Genomic DNA, 13,233 nt, shown 5'->3' on the forward strand with positions numbered 1-13,233 from the left:
CTTATTTTTGGTTGTTAGATGTACTTTATGAAAAATCGTGCCAGAAAACAAGGTATTAACTTAAAACTTCTACCTAATGGATTCACCAAGAGGAAAGAAAATTCAACATTTTTTGATAAGAAGTAAGTTTCTAACTTCATTCTTAGTATATTGGGTATTCTGATTTGATCAAGAACATCTTTTAAGGTTTGGTTTGCTATAAAGCATTGTTACCCACAGTGTAGTGTGTGAACTTTTTGTTATTGGTCTATGCCAGGATAATTGCACAAATTGAAAATAGGTATTTAGAAACTTACACCAATTTTATGTCATGTGACTAATAAAATTTTCAGCTTATTTGGTAAGTGTATATATTTGTATATCTGAGACCTAAGAAACCATGGAAGTATTTCAAAGCTTACAGCTTTGACTGGAGCAGTTTGGCTTTTATAATAATTTCTTTGGGGTTCTAATAATATTTCACTTGAAAACCAGTGTTGAGAAAGAGGGAAGCTTGGAAAACATTTACTCTGTAGTAAATCTGTGAGTACAGATAATAGAGATTAGTCTGCTCCTTTCTGTGAGTGCTAGGTCTGAAAGGTTCCATTAGTACTGAAGAGAACAGGATCCCAAAATACTGTAAGTAGCCTACTAAATGATTAGATACTTTTCAAATGTCAGGATTGTTGATTTAGAGTAAAAAAATCCTGAGTTATCCTTCAACCTCTTAGTAACTGCAAGGCCTTGAGCAGATGACTTTCTCTGGGCCTCATCTATAGGATGTAAGGGTTGTAGTAGATTAACTAAGATACTTTTATCATTTCATAAACTGAAAAGGCAGAACCATCAGAATTATTATTATTCTAATAAACTTTCCACCTTTTCAGAAAATGTTATATTAGAAGGTGGTGTTATCCATTTGTTTTATGTTTCATGACAAATATTTGTAAACGTGGTTTTCCTTTTTCCTGGGTAGCTTCCAGAAATAAAGTAAAATTTTTCATTTATCATATATGAGATGATTCCATTGTGCATTTTGAAACTGACAGATTTGAAAAGACATAATTTATTTGACATTTAAGATAACGGTTTATGTCTTCTCAAATATAAAATATATTCCTGTGTTATGAAGGAAACCATTCACATTGTTATCAGAGCTTAGTTCTTAGTGTTAGAAAGTATACACCCTCAAATGTAAAATTTTGGGGTCTCTAGATAGATGAATGTATATGGAAAGTTTTTTTTTCCAAAAATAAACAGTATATTTCTTGGGTTTAGAACCCAAATTTATACTTGGTTATTTTGGAACACTGAGATCTCTGAAGTAGCAAATTGGACTCTTTGCATTATGTCTTTTGCTTATGAATTTAGAGTTATTTGGAGTTGGGTTTTTTAATAATTTTTTAGTGTTTTCACATGAGGAGATTAGCAACATAGTTCATAATAGGCTTTAGAGTTCATTTCTTAGCTATTTTCACATCCATAAAATGGAGCTAATAATAGCATTGTATAGAATTGTGACCTTTAATATAATAGTTTACCTAACCACTAACTGGAGTTAGGAAGAAATCAGTGTATATAGCAACTGTGAAAATAATATATCCTCATGATAAAAAAAGTTTAAAGGAAAAAATAGCACCTGTAATTCCATTATATAGAGATGACCACTGATAACACTGCATGTTTGCTTCTTTTTTTTATTTATTTATTTTTATTTTTTTATTTTTTATTTATGATAGTCACAGAGAGAGAGAGAGGCAGAGACATAGGCAGAGGGAGAAGCAGGCTCCATGCAGGGAGCCTGACATGGGATTCGATCCCGGGTCTCCAGGATCGCGCCCTGGGCCAAAGGCAGGCGCCAAACCGCTGCGCCACCCTGGGCTGCCCTTCATGTTTGCTTCTAATGATGTTTTCTTCTTTTTTCCATTAGTAAAATAAAACATAATATTAAATACCTAAGAGTATATACAAAGTTACATGACTTTTTTCAAGTTATATGTTTCTAATTTTTTATGAATAAAAGAATACTTTTTGCATCCGAACTTTTTTCTTGTTAATGCAAATCTGCCTTATTTCGACGTAGTATATTCTAGCTATGCCTGCTATACTTTATTTAATTATTCCCATATTCATGAACATTTAGCTTATTTCTAGTTTTTAATTATTAGAAATAATGTCATAATAAACATCACATTAAATAAAATTTTTTGTGTGCTTACATGACTTTCTATACAGTCTCTAGAATGTAGAATTACTGGATCAGAGACTACATGCATTTAAAATTTTGAGAAAAACTCCAAATTGTCCTCCACAAAAAAGTTCCACATTATATCTTCATCGGAAAAGTATGAGAGTGCCTATTATAGTTATACTTGCACTTTAATTGAATATAATTAAACTTTTGTGTATCTCGTTATTAGAAAGAATGAGCTCTTGAATTTTTTCTTGTAAGATATGCCTGTTTATAGCTCATCTTATTCTATTCCATACATAGGGAATCTTTTCACCAGCCTGTTTCCTTTAATTTGGTCTTACAGTCATTTTTGATGCATTTTAAATAGTTGTAAAAAATTCTCTACAACATAGAGATAGTAAGGTGGAGTAGTTTAAGAGCACAAACTGGAGCCAGGATGCCTGTCTTCAGATTTATGAGCAGCCTCTTCCTAGCTATGTGATACTAAGCTAAACCACCTAACTTGTTTTTGCCTCAGTTTCCTCATCTGCAAAGTGTGAGATGTAATAATAAACTGGGACTAAACCAGTTTTCATTTCCATTTGTAGTATATGAGAATACCTGTTTAAACATCTCACTAATAGTGAGTTTTTTCTTTAAAAAAATGATGCTATATAACACACACACAAAAAAAAATGATGCTATAAAAAAAAGATGGTAACTTGAAAGGTTGAAATGACAGTTTTTAAAATTTGCTTTTTATTTAATTTCTACTGAGGTATGTAATATTTGACTACATGTTTCAGAGTGACACCTTAAAAGTTAAAAGTAGGAAGTTTGACTTAATCTAATCTGTAAGATCTGATAAAAATATCACCCGGTGTGGAATTTTTTTTTTTTTTTTTTTAAAGCCATTCTATAATTTTATTCATATATTTTGTGGAGTTCACATATCTTTTTCTTACAGCAAACATAACACTGTAGGCCACAAGAAGCTGCAGTACTATTGTTTCATTAGCAGCAAGTTAATATTTTATATCTGGGTAACTGGACAATAAATAGCCTGCTTCTTTGGATGTGGATGTTTAAAATGTAGTATCACTGCAGCTTCATAATGTGATTGCTATTTTACAGAGCTTATACACACACAAAAAAATACGATCTTTGTCTATATTTTATACAAATACAACAGTAGTTTGTGAATACATTTTAAGTACATGATATACATGATAAGCCACTTGATTTCCCAATATCACAGAATAGCGATTTTAAATGCAATAAAAATATACAAAATTCAGCCTGGAATGCAGATTTTTCTATTTTGACTCAAAACTTTATCATTAGAACATTTTTTAGAGTACTAGTCCAAAAACTTTTTCATCAGCTAAAAATACAATTTCAGCAGTCCAGCTTATGTTCAGGCATGACGCAATCCATCTCCTAATGGATTCCCAGTTTTTGTTAAATTCAAAGGGCTGTTAGTAACATACATAGGAGCAAAGGGCTGTTAGTAACATTCATAGGAGCATTTCAGGGGTCAGTTCAGTGAAAAAAATAATTCAAAGTTCTATGTAACTAAATTTTTCCATTTGTTTGTTGTTAAATTGTCCATTATTACTTTTAAATGAAAATGGTTTTGCTACTAACTGAATTTAAAATGTCTGTATTTAGATGTTAGATTAATAAAGCACTAAGGTGAGTTCTCAGTTAGATGAAAGCCATACTGAATATTGAGAATATTGCTGGTTAGTTAATTGATAATCAGCTTGGAAATGTCTTTAGTATGTCCCAATATTTTGTTCATTCTTGTTCAGCATTTTCATCAGTGATTTAGTTCATGATTTCTCATCTTGGCCCTTTTGACATTTTGAGCAAGACAATTCTTTGTTGTGGGGGGGTTATTTGCATTTTAGGATGTTTAGTAGCATCCCTTGCCTCTGCCCACTAGATGTTAGTAACACACGCAGACAGACACACACACACACACACACACACACACACACACACACACACCCCTACCCACCCATCTCTCTTATGGGAACAAGAAATGTCTCCAGACATTATCAGATGTTCCCTGGAGTAGGGGCAGAAGGGAGAGGCAAAATCACCCCTATTTGAGAATCATTGATTTAGATTGATGCAGAAAACATACTTCTTGAATTTTATAGTAAAATCAGGATTGCAAAAAATTTTGATTGCTAAAAGATGGTATATATAAGTAGCAAGATAAATATATAAGGTTCTGTACTTGGGGGAAAAAAATTTAGAAGTACCTTCTTCAGGATGCTCATGTTTTCTTAACCATTCATATGAAAATGACTAGGTTTTAATGATTTTAAGTGTTATTTTATGATTTAGTGTAATTAGATGATGTGTTGTTATTTAAGATGATTGCTGAAAAGAGGGAAGAGAGGGATACTAAATCTTTTCAAACGATTATTTTCACTTCCCATGCCCCACTATTCTGTTTCTAAAAGGCTCATTTTCAGTACTTTTTTCCTACTTTCAAAAATGATTACTGCTGTGAGTTGGATAAATTTGAATTTGAATATTACCTCTGTCATTTAGTACATACTAGGTGACCTTTGGCAAGATCAAATTTACTATTTGAGAGGATTGAATGAAATTATACCTATAGTAGTACCTGGCCCTTAGTAAATAATATACAATGACAATTCAAGGTCTGCTTCTCTTATTTGAAATCCTTGGAGATATGCTAAATTTACTGTATTCACCTTTAGGAGGTCTGGAGCAGCATTATATAATCAAACAATACTATGTCTGCAGTGAAACCTGCAAATGTGTACATTATAATGGGTAAATAATGATTGTGAACGGGCTCAGGCAGGTTTTGCTGGCAAAGGTTTAATGAAAAAACTTTCAATTTCAGGTATTTGGGGATTTTCTAACTTCACATGAGATTTCGGTCCTTTGTACTAAGATGATTGTTATAACTGCCTTGGTATTAAATTGGTCGTCATCTGCTTTTTTAAGCAGCTTGAGCTAAAATATAGTCAAAAACCCAAATTGAACTTGTTTAAAATTAAATGTTCCAATGGTAATTTTTTAATAGTGAAGAATTTCTTATGCTGTTTTTGTAACTTTTCTGTGAAATCTGAAATTATTTCAAAATACAAAGCTTAAAAGCATCTATATATATAAATACTCTCATGTGAAGTGTGACTAATGCTGTGCCTGAGTTACCTCTGTAGAACTATCAGTAGGTTATACAGCAGGTGCAATAGCTACTTTAGAAACATAGGTCCATTGTAAATCCAGGCATCCTTCATGGCAGGAGGTTTTGACTGGTATGGGTGTGAATCGAGTAAATCTCATATGTAAAACTGTGTGATGTGTAAATTTTTCTAAGAATAGGAAGTGTAATTTTCATTTTATAGTCAAAGTTGGGTATAACACAATTTTTTGTGGGGTCAAAAATGCATTTAATAGTGAGACACCTGGTGGCTTGCTCAGTTAAGTGTGTGACTCCTGATTTTGGCTCAGGTCACTATCTCAAGGTCATGAGATTGAGCTGTGTGTTGGGCTCCATGCTGGGCTGGAGCCTACATAAGATTCTCTCTCTTCTCCCTCCCCCCCCCCCCCACTCATGTTCTTTCTTTATAAAAAATAAAAAAATTTTAAATGGGGCAGCCTGGGTGGCTCAGTGGTTTAGCGCCGCCTTCAGCCCAGAGCATGATCCTAGAGACCCGGGATTGGGTCCCACATCGGGCTCCCTGTGTGGAGCCTGCTTCTCCCTTTGCTTGTGTCTGCCTCTCTCTCTCTCTCTCACTGTTGTCTCTCATGAATAAGTAAATAAAATCTTTAAAAAAAATTTTTTTTTAATGTATAATAGTGATGAATTTTAGAGGACTGTAAATTTGTAGGAATGTCCTAATGGGTAACTTTAATGAACAAAGAAAAGTTAAGGGATGCTTATATTAAAAACAAGTTGAGCCAAAGAAAGATTAACATTCTCTCTCAAAAAATAGAGGAGCCTGATAAGGAAATGTGTCCAATAGAAAGTTTACCTGTTTACTTTGGAGCAGATCCCAGATGACTTCCTTAAAATAGTGACTCTTTCAGAGGTAATTCCTTTACCTTATCTCTTTGTGGGATGTATAACTTAAGTTCACTTTCACCCAGGGCTAATTTAAAAACTGGAAGAAATATGAAAGATCTGTATAAAGAAAACCTACACTCTGCCAAATAACTTAAAAGATTGGAACAAATGGAAAAAAGTACCTGTTCTAAGGAGATTCAGTATTATGGAAATAACATTTCTTAAGTGAATGATCTGATGTGATCCTAATCAAAATACTAGTTTTCTTTTGATTTGAGAAATTTTTTTTTTGAGAAGAAGGAAAGAGTTTATGATAAAATGATTTAAGTTCATTTTGAAGAATAAACATAGAAGAAGCATCAGGAAAAACCTGAAAAAGAGGACTAATGAAGCTAGACTCATTAAAATTTATGAAATTTTAGTGAAATTTTTTGGTGTAGACATAGAAATCAACAGGTAGCTTAACTTATAAAAAGCAGGTGTAAGACTGGTACTCCAGCATGTGATAAAGATAGCATTTCAAATTAATATGGATAATTAATAAGTTGGGTTGAGTCAGCTTGCCATTTGTCAGGGAAAAGCTGAGGTTTTGGGGCGGGGGGGTGCTTTTTTAAAAAAGATTTTACTTATTCATGAGAGACACAGAAAGAGAGGCAGAGACCTAGGCAGAGAGAGAAGCAGGCTCCCTGCATGGAGCCTGCTCAGGACTCCATCCCAGGACCTGGGGATCATGACCTGAGTCAAAGGCAGATGCTCAACCACGGAGCCACCTAGGTGCCCCAAAAGCTGAGTTTTTCACTAGAACTTCAAGTGGATCAAAATCCTAAACTTGAAATAAAAAATACCAGCGTCATAATTTGAAGAGAGGAAGAAATACCCATCCAAAGCCATAAAGGAAAACAATAACTTACATAAAATTTTTAAAAATTGTATGGTAAAGAAAAGACCCTAGTCAACTCAAAAGACTAACCAGACCAAAAAAAAAAAAAAAAAAAGAAACTTTAGCATGTATGACAAAAAATGTTTATGCATTAATAAGAAAAAAGGCTAGCACCTAATTAGGAAAAGAAGCAAAGGGTAAGAATAGACGGTCATGGAAAGATACATGTATATATGTCATCAAAAGTTATATACATATATAATACATGGCCTATAAGTATATATTGATAATATCTAATATGATGAAGGTATGGGTTAGCCAGGCCAATTTGCTCTTCCACTGTTGTTGAAAATAGACATTAGTGGGACGCCTCGGTGGCTCAGCGGTTGAGCATCTGCCTTCAGCCCAGGTCATGATCCTGGAGACCCAGGATCAAGTCCCACATTGGGCTCCCTGCATGGAGCCTGCTTCTCCGTCTTCGCCAGTGTCTCTGCCTCTCTCTCTCTCTCTCTCTCTCTCTCTCTGTCTCTCATGAATAAATAATTTAAAAAAAAAGAAAATTAAAGAAAATGGACATTAGTGGTCATTTTAGAAGGCAATTTGGTAATATTTCTCAAAATGTTATATATGCATACTCAAGTAATTTAGCCTATGAATGTATTCATATAGTTTACAGAGATACAGTATATTCCAGCATTGTTTTTTAGTAGTGTAAAAAGTGGCAACAACCTCAAGTGTTCATTAGTATGGGACCAAGTTAAATTGATAGTATCTTCGCAAGGTGGAATTCTAGGTAGCCATTAAACAAAAACAATTAAGCTGTAGAATTATCATGAAATAACATCAGTATGTTCAGTGAAAGGAGAAACTGAGTTTAAACAGTTGTCTGAAAGATAGGAAGCTCGCTTTTCCTATTGGTATAAAATTTTCATGCAATGAAATGCACAAATCGTAAAAGTACACTTGTTGACAAATACATATGTAGGCATACCTTTTTCTGTCACACTTCATTTTATTGTGCTTTGCAGATACTCTTTTTTTCACAATTTGGAGGTTTGTGGCAGCCTTACATCAAGCAAATCTTTTGGTGCCATTTTTGCTTGCTTCATGTCTCTGTGTCACCTTTTGGTAATTGTTGCAATATTTCAAACTTTTTCATTATTATATTTCTTACAGTAATCTATGATTGATCTTTGATGTTTTTACTACAATTGTTTTGGGGTGCCACGAAAGGCACTCATATAAAATAGTGAATTTAATTGATAAAAGTGTGGATTCTGACTGTTCCACCAACTGGCCATTCCCTATCTTTCTCCTTCTCTTCAGGTCTCCTGTTCCCTGTAATACAACAATATTGCAATTAGGCCAATTAATAACCCCTACAGTGACCTTCTAAGTGTTCAAGTGGACAAAAGAGCTGATGGAGCTAGACAGTAGATGAATGTTGTTTTCATGCCTTTTACCACAACATCCATTCTGCAGCCCATGGGGTCAGGGAGTCATTTTGACCTTCAAGTCTATTTAATACATTTCATAAGTCTGTAGCTACCAAAAATATTGATTCCTCTGATGGACTTGGGCAGAGTCCATTGAAAACCTGGAAAGGGATTCACCATTCTAGATGCCATGAAGAACATTTGTGTTTCATGGGGAAAGTCAGAATATCAACATTCACAGGAATGTTTTAGAAGAAGTAACTCCAGCCCTCATAGAGTACGTTGAGGGGTTTAAGACATTTGTGGGGGAAGTAACTACAGATGTGCTGGAAGCAGCAAGAGAACCAGAAGTAGCAGTGGAGCCTGAACAATTGGTAATTGATAATGGGCTGCAATCTCAGTAAAACTTTACCGGATGAGGAGCTGCTTCTTATGGATGAACAAAAATAGTGGTTTCCTGAGATGGAATCTACTCCTGGTGTAGATGCTGGAAGACTGTTGAAATGACAACAAAAGATTTAGTATGTTATCTAAACTTAGTTGATAAAGCAGTGGTAGGGTTTGAGATGACTGACCTCAATTTTGAAGGAAATTTTATGGGTTAAGTGCTATTAAACAGTATCACATGCTACAGAGAAATCATGTGTGAAAGAATCAGTTGGTGGAGCAAACTTGATTGTTATCTTATTTTTAAAAATTGCCACCCTGTCGTCAGCAGCCCTCAGTACTGAGGCAGGACCTTCCCCTAGCAAAAACATTATGACTCACTAAAAGCTCAGATGATGGTTAGCATTTTTTTTTTTGCAATATTTTTAAATTAAGGTATGTACATATTTTTTAAAGATCTTTTTTTTTTTTAAGATTTTATCTATTTATTCATGAGAGACACACAGAGAGAGAGGCAGAGACACAGGCAGAGGGAGAAGCAGGCTCCATACAGGGAGCCTGATGTGGGACTCCATCCCGGGTCTCCAGGATCAGGCCCTGGGCTGAAGGCGGCGCTAAACTGCTGAGCCACCCGGGCTGCCCTGTACATTTTTTTTAGACGTGATACTATTGCACACTTAACAGACTACAGTATAGTGTAAAAATAACTTTTTATGCACTGGGAAACTAAAAAATTAATTTCACTGGCTTTGTTGCAATATTTACTTTCATTATAGTGGTCTGGAACTGCACCTATGATTATCTCCAAGGTATGCCTACATCTGTATAACATAGTCCCTATGAATATATAGAATATTACCATCACCCCAGAAAGGTCTTTCCTTATTTGCTCCTCTCTTCCCCAGTGACATCCTGTTGTATATTTTTCCCTTGGTGATGAGTTTTGCCTTATTTAAAATTCCATATATGGAATCATGTAAGCTTCACCTTGCTTTTGAATGATAGTTTAGCTGAATATGAAATATCATGACATTTTATTTCAGTATTCCATTCAGTTATTTATTCCCTTGTCTTATTTTTTTACCACTTTTGGGAACACTTTTTTAAATTATTATTTATTTTAAAAGATTTTATTTATTTATTCATGAAAGACACAGAGAGAGAGAGAGAGGCAGAGACACAGGCAGAGGGAGAAGCAGGCTCCATGCAGGGAGCCCGACGTGGGACTCGATCCCGGGTCTCCAGGAGCATGCCCTGGGCCAAAGGCAGGCGCTAAACCGCTAAGCCACCCAAGGATCCCCTTAAATTATTTTTTAATTGAGGTATAATTGACAAACATAACATTAGTTTCAAGTGTACAACATAATGATTCAATATTTATATACATTGTGAAATGATTATCACAGGTCTAGTTAACATACATCACCTCACATAGTTAAGAAAGAAGGGGAAATTTTTTTCTGTATTGAGAACTTTTGAGGTCTACAGTCTTAACCACTTTCAGATAAGTAATACAATATTTTTAACTGTAGTTACCATGCTGTACCTTATGTCCCTGTGACTTATTTATTATATAGGACATTTGTACCTTTTGAGAACACTCTTTTATATAGTCTTTTTTTTTTTTTTTCCATTCATTTGCTTTTCAGGTATTCACTTTTGTCTTTGAAGTTCTGTGTTGCAGTATAAGGGCCTTTGATTTTTCAAATTTATCTTCCTTGGGATTTGTGCTTTCAGAATATGGTAGTTCTAGAAGTTCTAAGGCATTATTTTAATATTTTGTTTGTCTTTGCTACATTTGAGGTAATTTATTCAGTTACATCATCCAAGTCACTATCTCCTCAGCTGTATCTAATTAATCTTCTCTTTAGCTCATACACTGAGTATTTCTTTGTTTCAGTTTTGTTTTTCATTTCTCGAAGTTCTCTGTCTTTCCCAAATCTATCTGCTCTTTTAGATAGAACTGTATTCCTTTTCATATTTAAGTTCCTCTTTGTTTAATAATTTGAACATTTTTTATCTGTGTAAATAATTCCAGTATCAGAAGTTCTTGGAAGTCTGTTATTGCTGTCTCCTGTTTCTGCAGACTTTTGATTATGGTGGCTGGTTTCCTTGTTTTGTTTTTTCCCTAAAATGTATCTTTGAATGCAAGTTGACATAGAAGGTTGTGTGCATTTGCTTATGCCAAGATACTCCATGGCACCAATTCATGATCCTCTTTAATTTCTTAGTCTTAAGTTTTTTGAACTGTGTAATAGGAATAATTTGAACCCCAAAACAATTTGAGGAAACGGCAGCTTTGCATTCTCACTTGAGATTTTTCCCTTTCTCCTCTCTATGTTTATCCCAAGAGCCTGAGTTGAGGTCCACAAGTTCTCTAATTGTTTTCCTTTGCTAGTGGGCAGGATTTTTCTGGCTTACACTTTTCACTGGTTTTATGTTGTGATCCCCAGTTTGATGTCTACAGCCTATGTGGGCCCAAGATCTTGTCACCCCAGCCTCTTGGTACCAAGGTTTGCAAAGGATTCCAGAGCAGATGTAGCTTCATTCAGCATTCTCCCAGGATCTTCAGTTCCTGCTCTCTTTTGGTTCCTGAAGATATCTCTTATTGCTGATGAGCTCAATCTGTTTAGTTTATTTCTCCAGGATTTCTTTTTTAAGAAATTTTTAAGATTTTATTTTTTTGTTCATGAGAGACACACAGAGAGAGGCATAGTAGGCAAGGGAGAGGCAAGACCCTGGTATCATGACCTGAGCCAAAGGCAGGTGCTCAACCATTGAGCCACCCAGGCACCCCTCTCAAGGATTTTTTTTTTTCCCCAGGATTTCTTAATGTATGCTATTGAGAAGGTTTTCAGATTATCTTTTCTAAAATATCCTAATTGTTTAAAATCAGCACTGGCCCAGTACAAAGGTAAGGTCAGTAGTGGAAAAGAAGCAGGTAAGGAAGATGTGATAATGACTTGTTCACCTAACAATTCCACTTCTCGAAATTTGATAGATAAAACTATATGAATGGAAAATGGAATATGTACAAGGATATTGAGTGCAATGTTGTCTGTAATAGCAAAAGAGTAGCATGAATCTAAATTTAGATTCATTTAGAACTACTTAAAATATGGAATGCTTTTACAATGGAAAAAGAATGGAGCAGGTCTAATGTATTAATATGGAATGATTGTCAGAAATACTAAGTGAATAAAGTTATATAAACTGCTGACAGTGGTTATCCTAAAGGAAGGCAATTGAGTGGAAGGGGACAGGGATGGGAATTATGTCCTGTTTTATACCTTTTTCAATTTTAGATCATTTGCATGTAATGCTTATTTTAAGAATAAATAAATGACTTTGTTAAAATAATTTTAAAAGGCATTGATAGATGTGGGCAGGACCATTAAACATTTTGAGTTGTAAATAGAATCTTTGAAAAAAATATATATAATTCTACATTTTTATCCACAATTGCCACTCTTTTTCAGTATTGTTTTAGTGTTTTACTACAGGATGCCATAGGTATCAATCTTCATCCCGGAGATGTTTTGGTTGTGCCTGGATAAGTAACAAGTCTCATTTGGTCACATAACTCCCCTCGTTTTATTTTCCTGGCATTTGGGTCTGAGGATTCAACAGTGAGGTCAGGAATGCACTTTGACTTGTCAACTGGAAAAAAAAAAAATTGGACTAAAGATCCCTTCCCCAATAGTATTTTTAGCTTAACTCCAGTCTTGGACTCTAGTGTGGACTAACCACCCAATCCCCAGAAAGGAACCCAACTTTTGGCCTTTCTTTCTCCCGCAGTTTGTCTCCACATAACTTCTAAGCAACTCAGTCCTTTTTATCATTCCTCTCTGTCAGCTTAGAACTGAGGTTTTAGCTTCCTTTTGGCTCAGGGTTCTTTTCTATCTGTGGGTCTCTCTTAGAGTATGAAGATGGTAGAAGTGTGTCCATTATTTTAACAACAGTGTGAATTAGTAATTGAGCTCCAGTCCTTTTTTAGAAGCTAGCCACTAGATGTCTCTCTTGTAAAGAAGTAACCTTTTACAGATCCGCAAAATTACTTTTTTTCCTTTGGATAAAATCACAGCATTCTAATTATATCATAATAATAGACCCATCTACCTCTTTATTAATGTCAGTAGCACCTTTTTTCTTTCCTTATGAAGAATGGCGATACACTTCATAAAGCACGGTATTTTGTTTGCGTGATTATCTGTAAGTAGTATAGGTTTGTACTTTACTGCAGACTGACTTTAGAAAAGAGCAAAGGAAAATGAAATGACAGGTTTAACAGCTGTGGTCATGGGGGGGGGGACAAGTC

General features: G+C 34.8%; 1 protein-coding gene across 1 annotated transcript in view; it reads left to right on the plus strand.

Annotated features, from left to right (window-relative positions):
* ZNHIT6 (zinc finger HIT-type containing 6) overlaps positions 1–13,233 on the plus strand; it is a 59,529-nt gene that overhangs the window by 12,090 nt on the left and 34,206 nt on the right. Inside the window, exon 5 of the mRNA XM_041750448.1 lies at positions 19–122. Within this exon, the coding sequence (XP_041606382.1) occupies positions 19–122 (104 nt within the window). The remainder of the gene's footprint in view (positions 1–18; positions 123–13,233) is intronic.

Source organism: Vulpes lagopus, chromosome 3 (assembly GCF_018345385.1).
Source record: "Vulpes lagopus strain Blue_001 chromosome 3, ASM1834538v1, whole genome shotgun sequence".
NCBI classification, from domain to species: domain Eukaryota; kingdom Metazoa; phylum Chordata; class Mammalia; order Carnivora; family Canidae; genus Vulpes; species Vulpes lagopus.